Genomic DNA, 23964 nt, shown 5'->3' with positions numbered 1-23964 from the left:
GGATGTAGATTTTATATTCAAGTAATACTTTTACATGACATTAATTTTATAGGCTATTTACTTAAATAAAAAATATTAAAAACAATAACATGAAGCAGAAGAGAAATCTTTAATAGTATAAATCTTTTCCTGCACTTTGATAAAATTCATGTCAAAAGAAAGGTTTTATAATCCTTTGGAAGCTTTGTTCAGTCCTTGTTGTTTAGACATGCTATTGTTCTATCTCAACCATCTGCATACACATACAAATGACATTAGAAAATCGCAAATGCAGTGGTTTATCTATAGTGGTTTGCCAGATAACAACACAACAGGCTGCCATTAGGTCTAATTGTGCTTCTAGCTTTTTACACAATTAGGATTTATGACAATAAACAGTAGCCTATGATTCAACCACACACACACAAAAAAAACATTTCCTAATAACCAACCATAAGTAGATACTTTACTTGTATTAATGTTTAATAAGACTCATTTGAGATGGGTGAATCTGAGTTGGTGAGTTGGTGAATCTGTTGCATTAGTATTCTCATCCTATGAGAGTGCAGTGTGTTCATCCACGTCATGCCTCAAGCAACTGCACCTATCAAGGTTAGAATAGCGCTCTTAGATCACCTTCTGCTACCTACTCTCAATAAACGCCATATAGAGTGTATCATTTCAACTTGCGGCACATATTAGTCTATCTCAAGTAGCGAGTATTGTCGCGGGGAGGTGTTATTTCTGCGTTGAAGGGCTATACGGGGCATCAAGACATGTTTGCATCTGGTTCTTTGTTATCGCATTTCTCTCTGCTGAAGAAGACGAAACCCTGCAAGGACACTTCAGCTCTCTGCAGGAGTGAATGAAGGTGACTCGGCTTCTGCATCGTGGCGATGCGGAGAGAATCCAGGAGCAAGACACGGGCAGATCGATCAATTGAGTAAGACATTTTTCCAAACGAGTGGCAGTAGGCTATATTGATCAGTCAGCGTTTTATATCAGGGCAGTTTCTTCACTTGATGTGTATGCATGAGTTCTGCACCGAATGGGCGCAAAAACCGCCCCAGAACTGCCGGGACCATTTTCCAGATCGGCAGTAAGCCCCCGTCCAGAGAGTCGGAGCGCCGGGAGAGCAGCGAAGCTCAGCGTGCTGTAGCGGACTGCAGAATGGTGCGTATGCCTGCGTCATGACCCACAGCATTATTCCGCTATGATTCCTGCTGATTGTTCAACCACCATTTCAAATTCACGCTGGATTCTGCAGAAGTGGCAACATCCTAAATGTATAATGCGACACTAGGGACGTGAAAAAAAAAGAAAAGAAAAAAGAATGCTTTGGCTTTGAGGTTTAGTGACTTGTCCTATTGTGCTGCGGTAGTTCCAGCTTCCTTTTTCTAACTGGTTTTCCAGAAACAACGTTTCATTTGACAGATTATGGCTTGGAGTGAGCGATACTCTATTTTGGGATAAACTGCAGCACATTTGTTAAGCTCGTGTGTTGTGTTTGAGGAGTCTTTGCCCCGTTAACAGGCAGAAAGCTTGTGGCAAGCCGTTTTAACATTGACCATGCAGTTGCCTTGAAATTTTCACATCTATGTCGATCTGTGGTGCAGATATCAACTGTTCGCTTATGACTAACATGTCTTCCAATTGTTTATTAAGTGCTGGCATTATTTTAAATTGACTAACTATCCTGTATAGCTAGCCTACTACTCAGCTACTTGTTGGAAGTGAATAATTGACATCTGAGCAAAAATATGCAAAATGTTGTAAGTTACTTGTCACTTTTACTAGGAGAGAGCAAAGACTATAGATATACAAAGAAAACTGTGTAGCCTTCTCATTTTACTTATGAATGAGAGAAAGTGCTGCCTTCTAAATAAAATAGGCTGGACCAGTCTGAAATTTGAGCATAAGAAACAACATTTATGGGATGGTTTGTGTCAGATTTCACTGGTGATTTCAAATATGAAATTTACTCATAAGCTTGCTGAACAGCTTTGGAGAATTTGATGTTTCCTCATTCAAAGAGTTAGGAGCTGTACTACTTGCATGACTGAAATAGCTGCCCAAGAGGCGTTTCAAAGATGGCCGCCGAGTGAAATTACTTGCCTTAAAGGGACTTTAGTCGTGATTGAATAAGTGCTAGTTACTAACTGAATAGATACTGTCAATATTTGAATAAGTAGCCTACTAATATTAAATGAATAATCACTAGTGAAATTAAATAAACATAGTAGTCATTACAAGCAGTGCTCGAAGTGGGCTGGTACACTTCTATATTTTAATCTGTATAGCGTACCCTCACTCTTTCTCTGACCGTCCCGCCTTCAGAGGGGGCGATTTCAACCGAGATTGAGGAATGTTTTTTTCACTAGCACTGATTACAAGTAATTAAAAATAAGCATTAGTAACATAAAAACAGATACTAGTTAAAGGCATAAATGTTAAAACTGCTTGCCATTGAACGCTTATCCTTTCTACCAAATATTGATAAAAATGGCAAGAGCATGTCGCCTGAGGTGCTAAATTGCCTGTTTTTGTGACATTCTCTGTTCAAAATAAAAAAGTCTTGACAAGTTGGATACATGTCATTTCGTCAATGTTTAGTCATTTTATTTATCTGCTTCATACATTTTCAAGGTTAAAATGGTTTTGTGAGCCCTATATTTTCTCAGTTTGTTTGCTTTTGTTTTTCTCTCTTCCATCAGGTTGTCCAGGAGTTCAATACACTTGTGGCCCTCTATAGGGAGTTGGTTATCTCTATTGGAGAGATTTCCACTGATTGTCCCTCTCTTCGTGCGGAAATGCACAAGACGCGCACAAAAGGCTGTGAGATGGCACGGACTGCACATCAAAACCTTTCTGCAATATCAGGGTAAAACATATTTATGTACAATGTCATTTTTTTATATATATTTATACATTACATGTTAACATATTGCATTTTAATGTGAGAGGGCCAATGAGACATTTAGCTAAACTTTAGGTGCTTTAGTTTTGTCTGAAATTAATATTTTGTTTTTGATTTACACTTTTTCTTTTCATTTTTTATCAAACAGTAATTGGCATGCAGTACCCATGCGGACACCCTAGGTGTCATGGACCCCCTTTTGAAAACCTCTAGTCATTATTAACTCATTACATCTTATAAGCACGTGAGCTATTATAAAATCGTATCATATAATATGACAATTTTACCATAGAGAGGAGGGAACAAAGAGCAAACGGTTTGCCTAATGGACACGTTACATGATTTATCTTACATGAGTTTGGTGCATCTCTCTGTTCCAGGTAATCCAAGAACAGGAAAATAAAGTATCCACCATGTTACAGCATTCCACATGGGAATTACCGAGCAGAAATTAGAGGCGTAGGCTTCAGAGAAATGTGATTTTCTGAGAATTGTCACTGGCCACTGAGCTAATGTGTTTAGAGCTCTAGATTGTTTGTACTTCCTTGTAAACATGCTGCTCAGAAATATTCAAACATCCTATGATTTTGCTGGGATCTTGAATATTGCCATGTTTTTAATGGGCTTCTTATTTGGCCATTAAGTTTCATAAAGACAGTGTCATTTTAATTAGATCCATGGCACGACAAATTTATTTAAACTGTAGCAAAATTGGTGTTAGTGCTGGTAAGTTTGATTCAATTCTGTGAATCAGTTCCGTTACCATTTCACTGAATCAATTCAAAATTCGATTTGCATTCGATTTGCCTCATCAGTGAGAAATTTTTACAGTAGTCTCCGGTTCACATTTTTTAAATATTTTTGCATTGTTATATCGGTGCATATAAATGAAAATTATTAAATATACATTTTCCTTGTGTTCATTTAGTGTTAAAGACATGCCATGATTATTTTTTACTGTATTTTACCTACTGTACATTAAAGATTTAGAATCTACTTGGCAACAATGGCTGTTTAGTTGAAATGATGGTCTTTCAGATGTTGTAAGCAGTTTTAGTAGTGTAAAAGATGAATACCAACATATTTAATAACGTCGAAAAATCGAAAAATTCCTAAATATTTGCTTTAGCTATATAGCCCAGAACTGACATCATATGTGTCTGAGACTCGTGATTTCTGTCAGTGGTCACTTGTTGTGGACTGTGAGGCTTATGAATGCAAGGATACTGTATGTAACTTGTGAGAAATTAAACATGTTGAAAAGCGCAGGGGGCCAAAACTCTACAGAATCCAGATCTGAGATGCATTATTGATGCTTTTTTTCACAGCCCAGAAGATGGAGAAATACATCCGGAGATCTGCCGCCTCTTCATCCAGCTGCAGTGCTGTCTGGAAATGTACCTGACGGAGATGCTGAAGTCTGTATGTCTGCTGGGATCCCTGCAGCTCCACAGAAAAGGTAATGCTGTGAGGTCACCACACCGGTCACAGGAAATTGACGTTGATGAAGCCTGGCTTGTGGCTTAATGTTTGCAGGAGTTGATACTGTTAGTTTCTGTGATTTCTATCTGATTTGAGCTTATAAGAAATGAAAATATGGATGTTCTGGGAGCAGGTTGACTGTTGCCAAAGGGTCAAATCTTGACATGACATATTTTGACCATTTCTATTTCTCTACACAGTCTGCCAGTGATGTCTTACTGTATGTGTTCCAGGGAAACATTATGCAGGAGGAACTAAGGTAGACGGTAAGAAAGAGGACAGCTCTGACATTCCAATCTTGGAAGAAACGTCCTCCACTCCAGCGGACTGTTCGCAGACATACGTCCTGGTGGCCACAGACATTGAGAACATTGAGAGGTGAATAGTCTGAGCTGCCATTCCACTGTGCTACTTTTCCATTGCCTTTGAATATAAACACGTGCTAGATGGACGTCTTTAACAGTTGTGCTCACGTCTCACATCTTTTGCGAGACTTTATTCTCGACTTTTTTGCGAGAATAAGTTCAGTTCGCGTTTTTAACCACTGAAACGTGTTCTGTGTGAATGGCCCCTGACAGGTAGCCTGGTAATACCAAACTCTGCTACTTCGCTTTGCTTCGTAGACAGAGTCTGGCATGGCATAATTGAAAAGCGTTTTCTTTCTCGCGGGGGGTGGGGTGGGGGGGGGCTTGTCTGAAGTTTAAAATCATTGGTTACCCGTAAGCCAATCACATAACGTTTGGTTATGGCGTGTGTTATGCGCATGCTCAGCCGCATCTTAACTTCCACTGTAAAAACATGTATGATGCGAAAACAAAACCATCGAGCGAAATACCGGAGTGAACATGGCTGTGAACGACTTTTGCAGATAAATCTACGCATCCGCGGTATAATCAGCGTCTACGTCACGGCTCTCAGCCCGCCCTCTGTTCGTTGATTGGCCGGCTGTTTTCAGGCCGGAGGAAAACGGGGAAAACGGTCGCTATCTCAGACTGAGTACAGAAGCGAAATGAAATTGAGCGGAAGTGCGAAGTCTGACGTAGTCAGGCTACCTGACAGGATCTTTATCGTCAGTTTTCTTCATCGGTAACTGATTGTGAATCTGAAATGGTTCCTCAATGTTCTAGGGACATGACAGAAATGAAAAATCTGCTAAGCAAACTCAGGGAGACAATGCCTTTGCCACTGAAGAACCAAGGTAATATCTCAACACTTTCTCAGTGTCAGCTTTCGGATTATTTTGGATAATATTGCAGATAAATTCATTAAAAACTTGGCACATCTCAAAGTCTCAAATTGTTCATATACTACTGTTTTTTGTTGTTGTTGTTGTTTTGAAAGAAGAAGAGCCTTTTGCTCACAAAGGTTGCATTTATTTAATAAAAAGAAAAAAAACGTAATATATTTTAAAATGAAATTTATTCCTGTGATGCAAAGCTGAACTTTCAGCATCATTTCTCCACACATGATCCTTCAGAAATCCTTCTAATATGGTGATTTGGTGCTAAAGAAACATTTATTGTTATTAATGTTTTTGTCCAAACCGTGATACAGTACATTTTATTCAGGATTCTTTGATTAATAGAACAGTGTTTACTAAATATAACCTTTTGTAACATTATAAATGTATTTACTATCACTTTTAATTGAACAGTAATTTATTATTAGTAATAAATTATTTACTAAGGATAACCTTACTGAATAGGATTATTTGCCAGAAAATACAGTAGTTTCCACAAAAAGCACAATATTTCCATTTTGTGCCCATTTACAATTTATTTTTGCAATATTCAGATTTTATTCCAAAATGAAATTTTCAGCTGAGATAGATTTTTTTTTTTTTACACTTTTGGTAAACTTTAACATGTGGAATTAGAAATAACGTTTAGTTAAATGAATGTAAAACGGCATACGATTCTTTAAGTATCGCTGTATTAATCTCTATCTGTCTGTTCTTGTATTGATACAGATGACAGCAGTTTGTTGAATCTGACGCCATACCCGTTGGTCCGGCAGAGAAAGCGGCGTTTCTTTGGCCTCTGTTGTCTGGTGTCCAGCTAAAAGCTCTCTCCCAGAATCCAGTCACAAATGACTGCGTTTCCTCACAATGTGTGACACTCACCAATCAACAGTACTACTGCCATTTCTCAAATCAGTGCTTTCTTTTGGTGAGTTCTGTCCAATTTCCTACTGCTATGAGAATAAATAGTAATATCTGTGTAACATCAGTAGTCATACACACACTATATAATATTTGATCAGTGCAACAGATTTTCATATTAAATGAATGTTTGTCTACATTATGCTTAGTAAAAGAAAATGGTTTGTAATATGACTACAGCTATGTTTATCCATACGATTCATACGCTGTGCTTTTTGTCAAGACAGGTGTTGTAATGAGGCGTTCAAGAGTGCTAATTAGAGCAAAGGTTATGATGTTTAACATTTACGATGCTTATTTTTTTTAATACTGCACAACATGAGTGAATGTGGTATCTGTTGTTTCTTTCGATCTGCTTTTTCTTTTTTTTTTGCTGTTACAATATTTTTACTACAGTATTATTTAGTCTTCCATAAACCGAAATCCTGTAACTTTTTTCTTTTTGTTTCAGCCTTTAGGAGTATAAAATACCTGAAGAAGCCTTTGTAAATAAAGAATATATCTATAAATTGACATTTTAGAGATGTACATATACAATGTAAACCTAGCGCTCTGAATTATTTTTCAAAACTGTGATTCCTTTAAAGAGATTGTCAGTAAAGGATGGCATGTCTGTCCATCTGGTGTGATATAAGTCCAGATTGGAGGGGCTCAGCATGGGTCTTGCTTATTAATAACAGTTCTAAATGTGTCAGGCATGGTGAAGATACTGTAGTGTTTATGAAAAGGCACAGTGTCGTTTTACATTGGTAATAAACCTTTTTTTAATGATTTAACAAAACTGGAACTTTGTGTCTCATATTAAGAATTATATTTTATTCAACATATAATATACCATGATGAGTTAAGAAAAGATTCAGAAATCAAATCAGTGGAATAATAAAAGTCATTATGAATTTAAGTTACCCTCTTTTCAGAGAAACTGTTTGAAAAAAATGTATTTAGATAAAAACCACCTGATAGCCATGCTGTGTTATCCACGATTCTCCGAACAATCTTGTGACAGGTCACAGGCTCTTATTTCAACGCACAAACAATGTCTCTCATTAAAATATCACTTTTGGATCTCAGTCAGTTAGAGGTAATTGGATTTGTTTGCACATTAATAGGGAGGCTGTGAAATTCACACCTGGCAGCAGTGCCTACCCTTTAACTTTCTCAGAGCAATGCGAAAGCAGTAATGGAGGATGCAAGAAAACAACAACAACAACTGGTTTTCAGGTTAATTATTTGGCTGCAATGCCTTCGCTGGACAAGCTGTTGGCGGGAATCTGGGTTGTCAGGAGTTTGGCAAGACGTCGGGATCTGGCTGACGATAGGACGCTGTTCTGAGCCCAGTAGAAGTCCAGAACAGTCACTTTAAATTGTGCAGTAATCCTTTTTTGGTAACACTTTCCAATAAGGTTCATTAGTTAACATTAGTTAACTATCTTAGTTAACATGAACTAAGAATGAACAATACTTCTTCAGCATTTGTTAATCTTAGATACAACATTTACTAATACATTATTAAAATCAAAGGTTGTATTTGGTAACATTAGTTAATGCACTGTGAACTAACATGAACAAACAATGAACAGCTGAATTTTTATTAACTAATATTAAGAAAGATTAATAAATACTGTAACAAATGTATTGCTCATTGTTAGTTCATGTTAGTTAATACATTAACTAATGTTAACTAATGAACCTTATAATGTGTTACCGCTTTTTTGCTGGTTATTAGGCTAACCAAAGGAAGTGGATTGAGGAAATGTCTGAAAATTATTCCAAAAATGACCTTAAAGTCTTGGTGAGATACCCATCTTTAAAAAAAGAAAGCTTCAAAATCAAAATGAGAGTTTAGGCTTAAAGGAACACGCCGACTTTTTGGGACTTTAGCTTATTCACCGTATCCCCCAGAGTTAGATAAGTCCATACATACCCTTTTCATCTCCGTGCGTGCCGTAAACTCTGTCTGACGCACCCACCGCTAGCCTAGCTTAGCACAAAGACTGGAGGTAAATGGCTCCAGCTAGCATACTGCTCCCAATAAGTGACAAAATAACGCCAACATTTTCCTATTTACATGTTGTGATTTGTATAGTCACAGCGTGTACAAATAACAAGAAGCCCAGAAACAAGTTGAACCCTGAATCATCAATGGGTTTTTTGAATGTTTTTTTTTTTTTTGGTTAAATGCCTGAAATATGGTCTGTGGCGAACACAAGCTCAAGATATTTTCACATTTATTTGACATAAAATACATCAGTAATACCTTGTGATTTTTTAAAGCCGTGATATGTTTATAGTTTGTTTATAGCCTAGCTTTAGCGTTTTTTAAATTCAAAAATCAGTTTTTATTCAAGTTGTGTTCAGATTATAAGATTATCTTATTTTCTGCAAATATCCAAAAGCCAATAGAAAAATCGTATTGTATTTTTGTCGAAAGAACCAGTATGATGCTAACTTACAGTCTGGCCTACAAAAACACATCATCATTGCTGTGCTCTATTCTTTTCTCCAGCCCAAACTTCCTGTGTTAATGGAAAACATGTCAACACAAGAAAGAAAACTGCACTTGTCACAAAAGAATGCAGGAATCCTTCTTAGAATACAGCATATATGGTTACACTATATAATTAGTTTGTGAGCCTTTTAAGTTTATGACTGACAAGGTTGAATGCTGACAATGTGGACAGTCTCTCCTCTGCATTTCCTCACGCCCGCCTCACATTCTGTCACTGTCACTGGTGCAGACGCTCCTTCCTGCTGCACACACACATGGATCCAGGCATCCAGGGATGAACATTCCTCACTTGTCTTGCAACGGCAGCTGTTCGTTTGCTCTACAACGACATGATTGTCACAACGTTTTAGTCTTTAAAAATAGCACTTTCCTGACTAGGTTAAAAAAAAACTGCCTTTTTTTTTGCCTTCAATATTTGTGGCTAGCATTACTTAAAGTGACTTTCATAATTTTTTTTAAAACATGCACAATGCTTTCAATTTCCTTTTTGAGTTTACAGAACTCAAACATGAATTTTGAAAGCATTGTGCATGCTTTAAAAACTTACGATGCTAGATTCATGTTTGGGTTTATGAGAGTGTGTCATTTATGTTGTAAAACTAAACATGGAAGTTTTGTCGAAAGTCAGGTCGTGTTAACCGCAGACTATTTTACCCATAAAAAAAATAAAAAAATAAACACTACCGGTCAAAGGTTTTGTATTATTAAGAGTTTTCCGTTTTTGAAAGAAGTCTCTTAATGCTCACCAAGGCCGCATTTATTTGATACAGTAAAAACAGTAAAAAATGTTAATACAATTACAACTGTTTTTTTATTTGAAAATATTTTAAAATGTAATTTATTCCTGTGATGCAAAGCAGAATTTTTAGCATCATCATTACTCCAGTCTTCAGTGTCACATGATCCTTCAGAAATCATTTTAATATGCTGATTTGCTGCTCAAGAAACAGTGTTCAAATCAATGTTGAAATGTTGTTTCAATCAATGTTGAATCAATGTTGAAATGTTGTTTTTGAGGCTCAATATTCTTATTGAAACTGTGATACACTACTATTTAAAAGTTAGGGGTAAGTTCGATTTAAAAAAAAAAAAGAAATTAATATTCACCATTATTCAGTTGATCAAAAGTGACAGTAAAGATATTTTAATGTTACAAAAGATTCATATTTAAAATAAATGCTGCTCATTTGAACTTTCTATTCATCAAAGAATCCTAAATTAAATGTATCATGATTTGAACAAAAATATTACGCAGCAGAAACATTAATGATAATAATAAGAACCATTTTTAATAAATAAGCACCAAAAATAACTGAGCACCAAACCAGCATTTTGATTTCTGAAGGATGATGTGACACTGAAGACTGGAGTAATGCTGCTGAAAATGCATTACAGGAATAAATAACATTTGAAAATATATTAAAGTAGAATATATTTATATCAGTACCAGTGTAACCTGACACTCCGATTTCTACTGGTGAAAGGCACAATGTCATATTTACTAAAATTCAGATATGATGTGCGCCATTATTTGATCTTGTTTTGTACAACCCCTCACCATCACAACTCTCCCAGATGGTGCAGTGTGGACAAGCAGTGGATGAGCGTTGTATCCACTGGCAGGCACTGTCTTCAGCAAGGGTGTACTGGTGTCCCAGACAGCGCATGGCCTGTACTTTACACAGACTCAGTCTCTGCGACCGACCGCGCTTCACATTAGTGGCACATATCTCCAAGGAAGACCTGCAAAAACACAACCATTTATTAAACGGAAATTTCGAAAATTTGTGGGTTTTGGTGGAGGCTTGTGTAGAAATGCCTTGTTTTATGTGGCATTTGTGTTGTGTAATGCTAATGGACTGTCTGGGAACATACTTGCACTCATGGGGTACTTTACAGACACATTTATCCTCTGCCAGGTTCTCCCACGGCTGGCATTGCACTGACACAGTGGTCGATTTAAAAACTAGTGAAAAAACATAATCACATTTTCAATACATTTCAGTTAATCAAATGATGTCCTTGGAAGAGTTGTCCCTTCCCTTTAAAGCTAAGTAATGTGTTTATCCACATTTTCTTCACTCTGAATTACTGTACAAGACCTGTGAGACAGCTGGTTTCTTTTGGTTGTGGTGACCAGGAGAGGCCAGCGTTGCACTGAATCTCAGCCGGACCCTCTTTGACTTTCCCCTCGGGACAGGAAAGCGAGACAGCTTCACCGATGTTATAGGCAAGCTTCCATGGGCTTCCGGTGACATCCGGAGGAAGCTGAGGTCGATCACACAGTGTTTCTGCAGACATATTATAAAACATATGCACGGTTTCTTTCTCATATCTTTGAAATGTAAAATATTCAAATGTAAATAAAATTAATTGATAAAATAATAACATTTCATTCAATAATTATAAATAACAATTGCATAATATAAAAATATAGTATTAATGAAACATAGTTCCCTTTCAGTCGGTCAGTCTGACGTACGTATCCTACATTCTCTAAAATGTAGGCTATAAAAAAAACTTTATAACTTTATACATAATCATATAAGTTATTATGTTTTTTTATATTAAATTTAAATTTATATTATTTAATATTTACATGAAACACAAATAAGCTCCTCAATAATGAATGAATCATTAAGTGTTTATGAAACATGGTTGTTCTAAAATGTATGCATATTTTCAATAATAATTATATACATAATATACAATACATCACATAAAAAAGTAATGATTTCATCTAGTATTTATGAAACATGGTTTCCCATTCTCTAAAATGTATATTTAAAATCATTAAAACAATAATAATTATTATATACATTATATAAAATACAGCTTTCAAAACTACAGGTATTGTACATTTATATAATTTAATATTTATATGAAATAAAAATAATCTCAAAGAATGAACAGATGATTGTCTCACTAATGAATTAAGTATTTATGAAACATGGTGTCTGTAAATTGAATAAATATTTTTTTTAAATTATAATTATAGACAATTTTAAACACATAATAGAAAAACTATAGGTATCATATCATGAATTTACAGTATATAATTTAAAATTTCTATAAAATATATAAATAATGACAAAGTACATCAGTAATGCTAAACACACCATCAAAATGGATACTAACATCAGCATTCAACAGCTCCAAAAAGTCATACACTCACTCTTGCACTCTATTTGATATCGTAACCACTCTAGGTTTTCTTGGCATTCTGCTGTAGGATCTCCAATCAAATGATAACCTTCAATACATGTATACTCAATCTTACTGCCCACTGGATATGCATCTTTGGGGTACTGCAATTGACAGAAGAGAACAACATTATAACACATGACAAATACATATTCAGTCACAGTTGAGTGGAGAATACAGGTATTTCATATAATCATTATTACCAAAACAAACCCATTAGCAAGGTAGGGTGGTGTTTTACAACTTTCCCTGGGTGTGACTGAATCATCAAAGCAGTGAGGCTCCATTGTGCTGAAAATAGGTCAAAACCAATAAGTCAGGCTTCCACACAGTGGCAGTGTTGTTGCACAGTTTCATTCTCTGGGTCTCTAGCAACTTTCAGAGAACCAGGCTAGTGACCTTCCTCACCGTAGGTAATCTAATTCCTCTGCATCATCACAGGCTGTCGTCTCCACAGCATTCCCAATACAGTCCCTGCCGCCCGAAGGAGCCGGACGACTGCAGGAACGGCTCCGGCTTTTCTGTCCTTCCCTGCAGGTGCTCCATGAAGACCAACAGGCCCAGTCTCCATGAATCACTCCTAAGATACAAAGATATTAACTGGACACTCAAAAATAAGTAGTGACCCCAAAAAGTATTTAGGTACTTACGCTACACTTTAAAAGGTAACAATTTATTTCGATGGTCCACTTCAGACATACTATAATAGACTAACTATAAGTAAATGTGCAACTACATGTCAACTAGCCATTAGAGTATTAGTAGATGTCTGCTTAATATCTGCTAACACTTTATTTTAATGGTCCCTCAACAGACATTCTATATATAAGTAACTTTGTAGCTACGTACATGTCAACTTATTTTACTAACCCTAACCTAACAGTCTACTAATACTCTAATGAGAGTTAGTTGACATGTAGTTGCAAATGTACTTATAGAAAGTCTAAAGTGGACCATCAAAATAAACGGTAAACTTCAAATTAAGCATGTTCATTTTTACTGCACATCCAACATTATGCATCCACTAAAAATCAGAAAAAGTGTGATTATTAAAATAAGTTACAATTTATAAATTAATAAAAATTCAATGTATAAAATATAGATTTATTAAAAAATATACAAAATAATCTAACCTTTCTAAAGACGATAACTCATGAAATGAATCACAATATTTATTTTATTCTATTGAAAGCCATGTTTTTTCTCTCTTCATGTTTATACACTGAACAGTACTCTAAAAGTGGAAAAAATATACAGTAATTTAATGTGAAAAGGTCTTTATATATGAAAATATACCTCCCATTAAGTTACAACACACACACGGCAACTCATATTAAAATTTTTGGGCGAATTGGTGGCGAATTTGTTTGATTTCGTACAATCTGCTTTAAGGGTGAATCTTTATGCTTACTTTTTCATCTTTTTGTAAAACTCAGATTGTACAAATTCATACAAAATCACCAGCTTGTATGAGTTGGGGGTCTGTTGCATCAAAAAGTTTGACAACCGCTGATTTATATCATTTTTATGCAATAATTTCTGTACCTGGCTGTTCATCTTCTGGAGTCCCATGCTCACACGCCTGGCCTTTGGTGCCTGGTTTACACACACACTTACAGACATCATTGTCAAGCACACGGAGTCCGTTGTTCTGGCATTCTCTGCAGTGGCATGGGTGTTTCTCGTTGAGGTAAGTCTCAATTGCACGCTTTAAGTGATGCTTTTTCACCCCTGCACACGGGACCTCTTTCACCAGCTCATGGAGAGATCTGAGCTGAACAAATCAGAAATTCACACACATAAGAATGAATGTGCTCCTTTGCAAATAGGTCAGTTTATGGCAGGCTAACAAAGGCTCCAAGTTCAATTATGTTCTATGATTAACATAGCATTCACTCTATGTTATGATAACAAACTCATTTGCATACAATAACCATATTTTAACAATCGTTTCCAAACAAACCTTCGTTTTGATGACTTTTGGAAAGTTCTTCACTGAACCCGACCACTGCGAGAACATCCTGCCATTCTCCAGGGGTGTGTTTTTGTTTAACATTGACAATTGTGCAATATATCCAGGAGCTCCGCCAATAATATTTGTGGTCATATAATTTTTTGTTATGCTTGTATCTGTTTGGGAGACATTTTAAAAACAACTGAGTATTATTGCACAGTACACTGAGTGTTTACAGAAACTAGTTTGAAAGTATCGCCATTTTCTGCCAAAAGTGAAAGAAAGCTTCAGTTAAGCATTTATGGTTTGATTTCGCTTTTATTTTTCCTAAATGACTTACAGAAATCTAGGACAAGGTTAAGAGTTTCTTCACTGCACTTTTCTGTGGTCCACCTGATGATAAACAGGACCGAATGGGATGTTGTGACACAATGTTTATAGTCTCTTTGGATAGATACTATGTAAAAAAGAAAACAACCGACAATCGTTAGACAACGCAATGATTTTGACTCAAGTGAAATTAATATGTGACATATCACTTACGCAATTTATTCATGTCTTCTCTGCTGGCTGCCATAAAAAATCTAAACTGGCCCCCAAGAGTGCCTTCTGAAATATAGTGGGTCCCAAATCTCTCCAGCACTTTGTAGTAGGCAGCATAATCATATGCGACAGGCAAGGAGCGCAGAGCTTTCCAAAACTCTTCTGAAAGTGGCAGATATTCTGGGGCCTGGTTCTGGAACTGGGCCACGTCCACATCACTGTTCATGATCAGCAGATTTTTGGACTGAAGGGTGAACAAATTTCATTTTTAAATATTTTGGCATGTGTTCTCATTGACTTCAAAATATTTAAAAGCCACAGCAAATTCAGCGATTGTTAGGCGTAACCTTAAATTAATCTCTAAAACCCCAGGTTAACTGGTAACACTTTAATATAAATATATCATTTGTTAACATTTGCTAATGCAACAAACTGTGAACAATATTTTTTTGTACAAAATTGATTAAACTGTTTTTAATACACAATTAACATTTGACATAAGTTATCAGACATAACTGTCTGATAACTAATGTTAATTAATCTGACCTTATTGTTAAGAGCTACCAAGCCACATTAAGGGTTAAGAAAGACTTTTGTTTTGAAAGGGGTTAACACTGTTTTTAAAGGAGAACTCCGGTCAATTTTAACATTGAGCTCATTTTTTTGTCAATTTGGAGTGCTGTCAATACAGAGAACAACGACAAAAATCGGTGTTGCCTACACCGTGTTATCCTCTTTTTAAAAGATTGCCGAGTTCACGCGCGTGATCATAGGTAACTAAACCTATGCGCGTGAACTCGACAATCGACTACTTTGGACTTCAACCGAAAACAGGATGTAAATACAGGTATTTGCGCTGGCTTAAATAACATCATTTTTATCCATTTCTTTCACATCTACTGCAGTCAGATTCACTCGTGTTCACTCTGAAGGAATCACTCACATGACCTGTGCACTTGTAATGACACATCAAGGATGTTAAGAGGCTAAAAGCAGGTTTAAATATTGCCCCATTGAAGTCAACAGGGTGCAAATTTTAAAAAGAGGATAACACGGTGTAGGCAACACCGATTTTTGTCGTTGTTCTCTGTATTGACAGCACTCCAAATTGACAAAAAAATTAGCTCAATGTTAAAATTGACCGGAGTTCTCCTTTAAAGTCCCAATGAAACAGTGAAGTAGTGACAGATCTTTTCTTCCAAATTGTGCATACAAATTTTACATACAAATTGTACATAAAAGTGTATTGGATGATCAAAAAAGAAACATGTTGAGCCAGGACTTGGTTCTACGCATTGGTTGTTGATTGGATTTGAGATGTGGATGTTGTACTCAAGTGGAGAAAGATGAACGTGAGCTGGTAAGGAAGAGGTTTAAGCAGACCGAGGCTGCATCTGAAATTGCATACTTCCCTAGTAGGCGAAAAGCAGCACATGTAATAAACCACAACAATCCAATCAATACTTGATGGGCAAAATCAAGTCCCGCCCTTCATTTTTTCTTGTTCAGGAAGACGTTTCACTTGGATATACGTCAGTAGGGAAGAAAAGACAATTGCAACTTCTGTTTCATACCGACTTTAACACGTCACATGCTCATTGCTGTACTTCGGGCCAGGATTATTTACTAAGGATAAAGTGCGAAATATGGAACACACCCAAATATTACGTTAACCCAGGGTTATGTGAAAGTCTATATTATATAGTGAATATGTTGTAGCATACAGTACCTGTGACTGAGACAGCTCATCATGAAAGACATAATCATCATGCCCGTAATCTGTGCCTGTTGTTTTTGAATGTTTTTCTATGTGATTGAGGTAGTGCCAAGAACTGCTATAGGATTCATCTGTAAAATCACTTTTTGCTGTGACCTGGCAAAAACAAATGTAGAAACTGTGACAAAAGATTTTTCCTTTTTTTCTTGAGAAATCCCTCGATTTTTTTTTTCTTGCATTGGTAACATTATGTTCTTCTTTTTGTATCTAATCAGACATTTTTATGTTAGTATAGTAAATTGTGATATTTCTATTGCCTGGAAAGTGTATCTGAGGACACTTTGGGGAAGTCTATATAGGTCCATATGATCTCCACTGAAGGTCTTTCTACACAGTCCTCCAAAGCTCTTAGTGTTGATAACTGTTCCTCTTGCCTCTCTCCTCACTGCATCAAACCTATAGTGCAAACATACACAATCATAGTGGCATTAGAGATTGGGGTGTGTGTCTATGTTTATGTAAATGCATTATTGTATTGGATATGGAATCAAGCAGATGACAAATTTCATTACATTACCCTTGACCAGTGACCTCTACGTTTGGTGGAGGTTTTTGCAGGTCACAGATCTCTTTACTGTCACATTTCTGCTCATCTGAGCCATATTCACAGTCATGATCTCCATTGCATACCAGAGCCTGGCTGATACATTTCCCTTAAGATAAATAAGTAAAAAGAGATGTCTCAAATAACTTTGTAAAGACATTTAAACAGGTAAAAGTGGAAATGTATCAAAATAATTACCGGACTGGCATCTGAACCGTTCTCCACAGCCCTCCTCTAGGGGACAGACCTTAGTCGATATGCAGGATTGTGTGCGAGTTGAGCTCCCAGTGCAAGGCTGACCACCAAACTGAGAGTAGACTGCAATGGAGCGGATCTGTGTCTGTAATGTCCCCAGAAAGTGCCTCCGACATGTCAGTATAATAATGCATTTTATTTAACAGCGCCTTTCATAACACCCAAGGTCACCTTACAAGCAAACAAACAGTAAAAAAAAAAATAATTAAAAAAAATAAACAAACCCCTTTAGCATCACAAAATACAACAACATAACAGCACACATGCATCATAGATACAGTAGAATACAGTACAGGCTAATAAAAGCAGGTAATAAAAAAGCCTGGGTAAAAAGAGGCAACTTTCGTTTAAAAGCATAATTAGAATGGAAACGCCACTTTTAAGTTTTACCGTATTTTCGTTTTCGGTCAGATTGCCTTTTGAATGGGAGTGCTTGAGGCACTACTATGATAGCATCAAAAATGTCTATTTTTAAACACTAAAAAGGCTCGCCACAACATGAAACTTTGCTCAAAGTATCACCAGGGGCTCTACACATGAACTCGGGCATTGAGAACATTGTTTGTGTACACAGAGTTTACTAAAAAGAAAGATTTTAAACAACTCACTGTAGCTGTGTCCGCCGGCATTTTGACAGTCAAAAATAGTCGATCTCCGAATGTGAATGAACTGACTCTGAATTTTAGTATTGCTTCTTATATGAGCATCCTTTTTTAAATAGAAGGTCAATATTGATTTTCACTAACGACAAAACATCACATTATCCGTGAATTAATATGGAACTAAGCTTTAGGACCTTTCCATCTTTACTCTTCTCCCTGTTACGTTGCATTCGGAGATCGACTATTTTTGACTGTCAAAATGTCGGCGGACACAGCTACAGTGAGTTGTTTAAAATCTTTCTTTTTAGTAAACTCTGTGTACACAAACAATGTTCTCAATGCTCGAGTTCATGTGTAGAGCCCCTGGTGATACTTCAAGCAGAGTTTCATGTTGTGGCGAGCCTTCTTAGTGTTCTAAAAATAGCAATTTTTGATGCTATCATAGTAGTGCCCCAAGCACTCCCATTCAAAAGGCAATGTGACCGAAAACAAAATACGGTCGAACTTAAAAGTGGATTTTCCATTCTAATTATGCTTTTAAACTAAAGTTTGCCTTGGGTAGATTAACAAAAAGACCCTAGGTTGCATTTTGGCGACAGTTATCCTTTCAGATGTGATTTGAAAGTAGCAGACTGTCACTATTATGAATATCGAGGGGCAATATGGCTAAAAGTTATAGCTCCCATGGTAGTTAAGCATATACGTGGTGACACAAGAGAAAGTGAGAGTGAAGATCTTGAGAGCGTGTGAGGGGGTATAAATATAAAGAAGATCAGTAAGGTACGGAGGAGCGAGATTATGAAGTGCCTTGAATGTGAGAAGCAGAATTTTGAATTCAATGTTATACTTCACTGGAAGCCAATGTAGTCGCTGCAGAATTCACAAGTTCACACTAACAAATAAGTCAGATAAATGGTATGTGTATTTGGCGTGCTGTCTGAGGAGAGGGCTCAAAGCTCGGTATTTGGCCCGAAACCCAGAGTACTCCCCTCGTATTCCTGGCTGTGGTAGGGACAAGCTAAGAGTGAGGAGTCTGGGTGGTGGAGGAATGCTAAAAAACTGGTCAGAATAGATATTGTGCCTACAAGTAGGACCTCGGTTTTTTCACTATTGAGTTTTAAAAAGTTAGCTGAAAGCCAATCCTTAATTTCAACTAAACAGCTGGAGAAAGAATGTGGAGGAAAAGATCCGCAGGGTTTTGAAGACAGTTAGAGCTGGGTGTCATCAGCGTAGCAGTGAAAATGGAAACCATATTTCCTGAAAATATGGCCGAGAGGGAGTAAATAGATAATGAATAGAAGCGGGCCCAAAACAGAACCCTGAGGAACACCAGTATTAACTGTAGATGGTCTTGACCGGAAATTTTTAAGTTGGACAAACTGAGTGCCACCAGAGAGATATGATATAAACCAAGACAGGGTTTATACTGATACTGCATTTCAGCAAATGTATTCAGTGCACAAGACTGCATGCAGTTATTTAGTGTAAGATAAATGTTCACTGTTACAATGACACATGTTAAAAAGGACAAAAACATAACACTCATCCCACCTGTGTTTTGGAGCAGCCATCGCAGGCTGACCAGCTTCCAGGGGACCAGGGTCCCCACTGGCAGTGCACAGGTTCAGACACAGACCTAATGGACCTCACTGACACTGCACTGATTCAGGAGCAAGCTCAAATTAAAGTATGTCTTTAGAAACATCAAATATGGTATATATGTACAGTGGCCACAAAAGTATTTGGATAATTTAACATTACATAAAAAAATATCAAACCAAGTGGCTTTTGTTTTTGCAATTACTTTTTATCGGTAATACAATGACTTTTAAACTGGTCTCAAGTCAGTTCTCTTCAAGATCACAAGGGTGTAATACAGCAACCACATAGTAGTTCATCATGTTGACTATGTATGTGTCATTCAACACATTCAAATTCATTTATAATAAAAAAACTATAGTTTTATCATGTAACCTTTTTTTAAACGTGTGCTTGTAAAACTTCCTTTCAATTAAATGTTCAGTTTGACATTTTGTTATGTTGTTATATAATGCAATGACATTTTTAAGTGTGTCTTCAGTGTCCAAAAACTTTTTGGGGCCTCTGTTTATGTACACTGTATGTTGCATACTAACATTAAATCTCTAATGCATTTACTTTTAAAAGAAAATGAAATATATTGAATAGACAAAAAAAAAAAGAATAAATAACAAATGCATAAACAATTTGCATGTATGCATATGTTAGATGCTTTTAACTCCAGCGATTTAGATAGGCAAATATGTTTTCAATTACTTACTGTGTAATTGCAGCAGAAGACAACAGAGAGACAAGGAAGATCCCATGCAGGAACACACACTGAGAACAAAGTTAACTGAAGTTTTGCTCCTAATAATTTTGTGTCATACAGTTAAATAAAAATAAAAAATGCATTTGATAAGCTTGACAATTAAAGCTCATCATTTGTGTCAGTATAAACTTAAAAATTTGCTTTAAAAATGTTTTTAGTGGTCCATTTAAAATGATGCAGGAATGTACCTGTTGAAAAATCAAGAGTGCTTACCTTCATTGTAATAATCTAAAGCAGCATGCGCATTTCTCTCCAAACTGTTTGTCTTTACTGTGTGCAAGCAGCATTGAGAAACACTCCCAGTCCGTGTCTTATCTCGCTAAAACAAGTCATGAGCGGGAAATGGTCATTTCTCTGCCAATGAATGCTTGTAACAACACAATCCTCATTTCACTGGAATGTGAGCGAGGCCTAGGAGATAGAAAGAGCACATAAATCTCTCTAATGACTCTAGAGGATTTATGGCTTATGCTAGGAATTAAACGGTCAGTTATGGATGTCCATTTGAGTACATAGACAGATTAAATCATGTTCGCTCAGGTAATTGTCATGCTTCTAATGAGAATCAGACATCTGCATTGGATTCTCTATGTCAAGGTACACACAATAAACACTTGATGGAGACAAAGCGCCATTTTACGGCCAATCCTGATTCAAATGTGCAGTATTTAATACATACAGTAGCCTCATATTCAGATGTCTTGTTTAGCTACTGGAAAGGTCACTGTTTTTAAAAGTCAAATCTCCTGATGTATCTCCTATAAGAAAATGGCAGTGCTTTCCCAGCACATAGATGACTTTGTGAATAATAATGCCTTATATTGTCTCTGGGTCAGGAGTTAATCGGTATGCTTTTCCGCTCCTTAGACCTCAGGATCCACAGTTCCTCTGAGGATCTCATTTGCATAATTAAAAGGTAATTGAGTTTCTCAGTGAGCCCCTCATCAGCAAGCTGTTATTAGCAACATGTTCGGCGGGCAGGTAATGCATCATAAATTCATGTCAGAGTCGTCCGGTCACTGAGTCCTTGTCCCTGTTCACACACACAGAAATATATACAGTACATCCAACACTCATTATTGTCGTTCGGTGACATCCAAAGTTAGAGATCAGAAGAACATCTGATCTGACCATCTGTACAAAGAGTAATATTATCGTGGTGGCCTTGAAGTATTCATATTCATGTCATAAAGTTTCTTTTTCTTATTTTTTAAGATTTCAATCAAATGTTGGATCCCATTTTAAATGGGGTCTAAGACTTTTGGACCCAAATATTTTGAGTTTGTTGTACGACATGTGGAAACACTACATGTGGAAACACTACCATTCAAAAGTTTGAGGTCAGAATTATTTTTTTTAAAGAAAATATTTTATTCATCAAGTATTCAGCAATTAATTGATCGAAAGTGACAGTAAAATCATGTATAATGTTACAAAAGATTTCTATTTGAAATAAATGCTGTTCTTTTAAACTTTTTACACATCAAGACTGAAGTAATGATGCTGAAAATTCAGTTTTGCATCAGAGGAATAAATTGTATTCCTGGAATAAAAATATATTCAAATAGAAAACAGTTATTCTAAATTGAAAAAATATTTCACAGTATTACAGTTTCTACTGTATTCAGAGCAGATAAATGCAGCCTTGGTGAGCAGAAGAGACTAAAAAAAAGTAAAAAAAACTTACGAACCCCAAACTTTTGAATGGTAGTGTAATAAATACTTTAAAATATATTTAGGAAATCCTTCAATGCATGTTTACAACATTATAAAATATATTAATAAGATGTGAATCAGCAAGTCTGTTTATGGGTGTCTTTTAAAAACTTATACTGTATATACAACGCATTCTCATCCTAGGGCGTCATATACTGACGCTTTTGACATTTCGTCTACATCCAACGCACATGGCACCCTTTAGTGTCAATATGAGACGCAGATAGCTTTGTTTGGTTATGGGTAGGTTTAGGTCTGGGGTAGGGTTAGGGTTAGACCGCTAGGAGGCGCCTTCTGGCCCATATCTATCTGCGTCTCATATTGACGATAAAGGGTGCCATGTGCGTTGGATGTAGACGAAATGTCAAAAGCGTCAGTATATGACGCCTTGGGATGAGAACGGGCTGCATGTACTTCTGTCATGACAACTCTCGGAGTGATTGGCATGGTAATGGGTATGACAATGTTGTATGTTTGGTCTTGGCGGAATAGATCTGCTGCTGCTGCTGTAGGTTATTGCTGCTGCGGCAGAGTAAGGACTTGCTACTGCCAATACATACATGACACGCTGCTGTGAGCAAGGTCTGCTGACATGCTTCTGCTGTACAATATAGCGTACATGAATTACCCATAGCAGATCTATACAGGTGGAGTTGGGGAAGGTGGAGGGTTTCTGAAGCGTGCTGCACTGCTAAGGAAAATGCTACCCAAGTATTTGAAGGTTGAGCAGCGAGCTCATTGGCTACTGATACGGCAGGAACCAATGAGATGCGCCCTTTAGATAACAATGTGATTATGAACAGTAAAAGGACCTATTAGCCTGCACCATCTAGAATTGCATGCCAGAACTTTGTATATATACATAAAAAAGTCAAATAATATTGTATCTTTATCTACTTTTCTTGAGTGCTTTGTAATTGGACTGGAAAGGAGTATTCGGTTTGTGGTTCTGATGAGACACAACTGAAGAATTAACTGTGTGATCCAGCTCAGACTAAATCTCACAGTCAAGATTTGTAAAGTCTGCCGGTTTGGAGAAACAATTAGATTATATAACAGGCAAACAAATTCAAGTAAGCTGCTTTAAATTGTGATGCATGCAGCAATGTCTAGTATTTATTTAAATTGGTAACATCACTAAAATGTTTGACACTCCATCATTTATACAGGCTTTATACAATTGCCTTTGACTTCGATACGACTTGCAAATAGATGCTGTCAAACTAGGATGTGCTAACAGGCTAATATTGTTCAGCTGCCTGTCTGAAAGCACGCTGGCATTAGAGAAACTCTTATCCTGCGCCAGTGCCGCTTTCAGAATAGGCCCATGCTGCTCGTAATTACACTGTGGACTGTGAATGTGAGGTTTATGCCCAACCTTATTTGGTAAATTGCTGGCAACTGTCAAACACAAACAGATTCAGTTGGCAGGAGAAAAAGCCAGTCATGTCCACTCCTAATCAGAAATGGAAACTTACTAATGATATCATGATTGCCTCCCACAACTGATTTTTATTTATGCCCAAGAGAAACATTTCTCTCTTTACTGTTATATGACCTCTAGCAATTTAATACATCTAGAACTATTGCTAATTCAAAATTCAAGCTTCCTCCAAATCACAGCTGCACTGATATGAACTAACACTGAGGTGGCCATTTAGATTTTAAGAACATCGATGGCAAATTATCATTATAAATATTATTATCAGTATTAATCAATAGCAATCATATATTCTAAAATATATATTATTGTAATATAATGTAATAATAATAATAACCCACATCAGTGGTTCAGTGAGATTCATAAATAATATTGCTTGGTTGAGGCTATTTTTTTATTTATCTTTTTTTCTTATCAAATTCTATATTTTGTAATGGAAAATGACAATCATCATTTTCCTATTAAAAAATCATCCTATTCAAATTTAAATAAAATTAATTTAATTTTAAAAAAAGGGAGCATCCCTCGCT

General features: G+C 36.5%; 2 protein-coding genes across 2 annotated transcripts; one reads left to right on the top strand and one right to left on the bottom strand.

Moving 5' to 3' along the window:
- The first annotated feature begins 564 nt into the window (after positions 1 to 564).
- Positions 565 to 6530, top strand: rgs7bpa (regulator of G protein signaling 7 binding protein a). The gene is made up of 6 exons (XM_079898083.1): positions 565 to 1152; positions 2694 to 2860; positions 4225 to 4355; positions 4612 to 4756; positions 5506 to 5576; positions 6348 to 6530. Exons 1-6 carry the CDS (start codon positions 1012 to 1014, stop codon positions 6437 to 6439), a joined length of 747 nt encoding a protein of 248 aa, XP_079754209.1. The 5' UTR covers positions 565 to 1011; the 3' UTR covers positions 6440 to 6530.
- Positions 6531 to 8750: 2220 nt separating this feature from the next.
- Positions 8751 to 20569, bottom strand: c7a (complement component 7a). The gene is made up of 18 exons (XM_079898082.1): positions 20491 to 20569; positions 20227 to 20285; positions 19479 to 19587; positions 17269 to 17410; positions 17044 to 17179; positions 16784 to 16922; positions 16479 to 16622; positions 14750 to 14993; positions 14547 to 14663; positions 14216 to 14382; positions 13798 to 14026; positions 12661 to 12832; positions 12456 to 12543; positions 12224 to 12356; positions 11151 to 11339; positions 10924 to 11014; positions 10607 to 10791; positions 8751 to 9367 (listed from the first exon to the last, which is right to left on the bottom strand). Exons 1-18 carry the CDS (start codon positions 20494 to 20496, stop codon positions 9183 to 9185), a joined length of 2535 nt encoding a protein of 844 aa, XP_079754208.1. The 5' UTR covers positions 20497 to 20569; the 3' UTR covers positions 8751 to 9182.
- Between the last annotated feature and the right edge of the window lie 3395 nt (positions 20570 to 23964).

This window comes from Squalius cephalus (genome assembly GCF_949319135.1).
Source record: "Squalius cephalus genome assembly, chromosome: 16".
Taxonomy (NCBI): Eukaryota; Metazoa; Chordata; class Actinopteri; order Cypriniformes; family Leuciscidae; genus Squalius; species Squalius cephalus.
Note: the sequence above shows the minus strand (reverse complement) of the source record. Positions and strands in the feature narration are given on the sequence as shown.

Excerpts from the sequence above, each read along its gene's own strand:
- c7a (XM_079898082.1), bottom strand. Across the intron at positions 14,994-16,478 it reads ATGAGCTGTCTCAGTCACAG|TCCAAAAATCTGCTGATCAT; the intron begins GTACTGTATGCT and ends TTCACCCTTCAG. Across the intron at positions 14,383-14,546 it reads TAACCTTGTCCTAGATTTCT|ATACAAGCATAACAAAAAAT; the intron begins GTAAGTCATTTA and ends TCTCCCAAACAG.
- rgs7bpa (XM_079898083.1), top strand. The coding sequence starts at position 1,012 with ATGAGTTCTGCACCGAATGGGCGCAAAAACCGCCCCAGAACTGCCGGG. Across the intron at positions 2,861-4,224 it reads AACCTTTCTGCAATATCAGG|CCCAGAAGATGGAGAAATAC; the intron begins GTAAAACATATT and ends TTTTTTTCACAG. Across the intron at positions 4,757-5,505 it reads GACATTGAGAACATTGAGAG|GGACATGACAGAAATGAAAA; the intron begins GTGAATAGTCTG and ends TCAATGTTCTAG.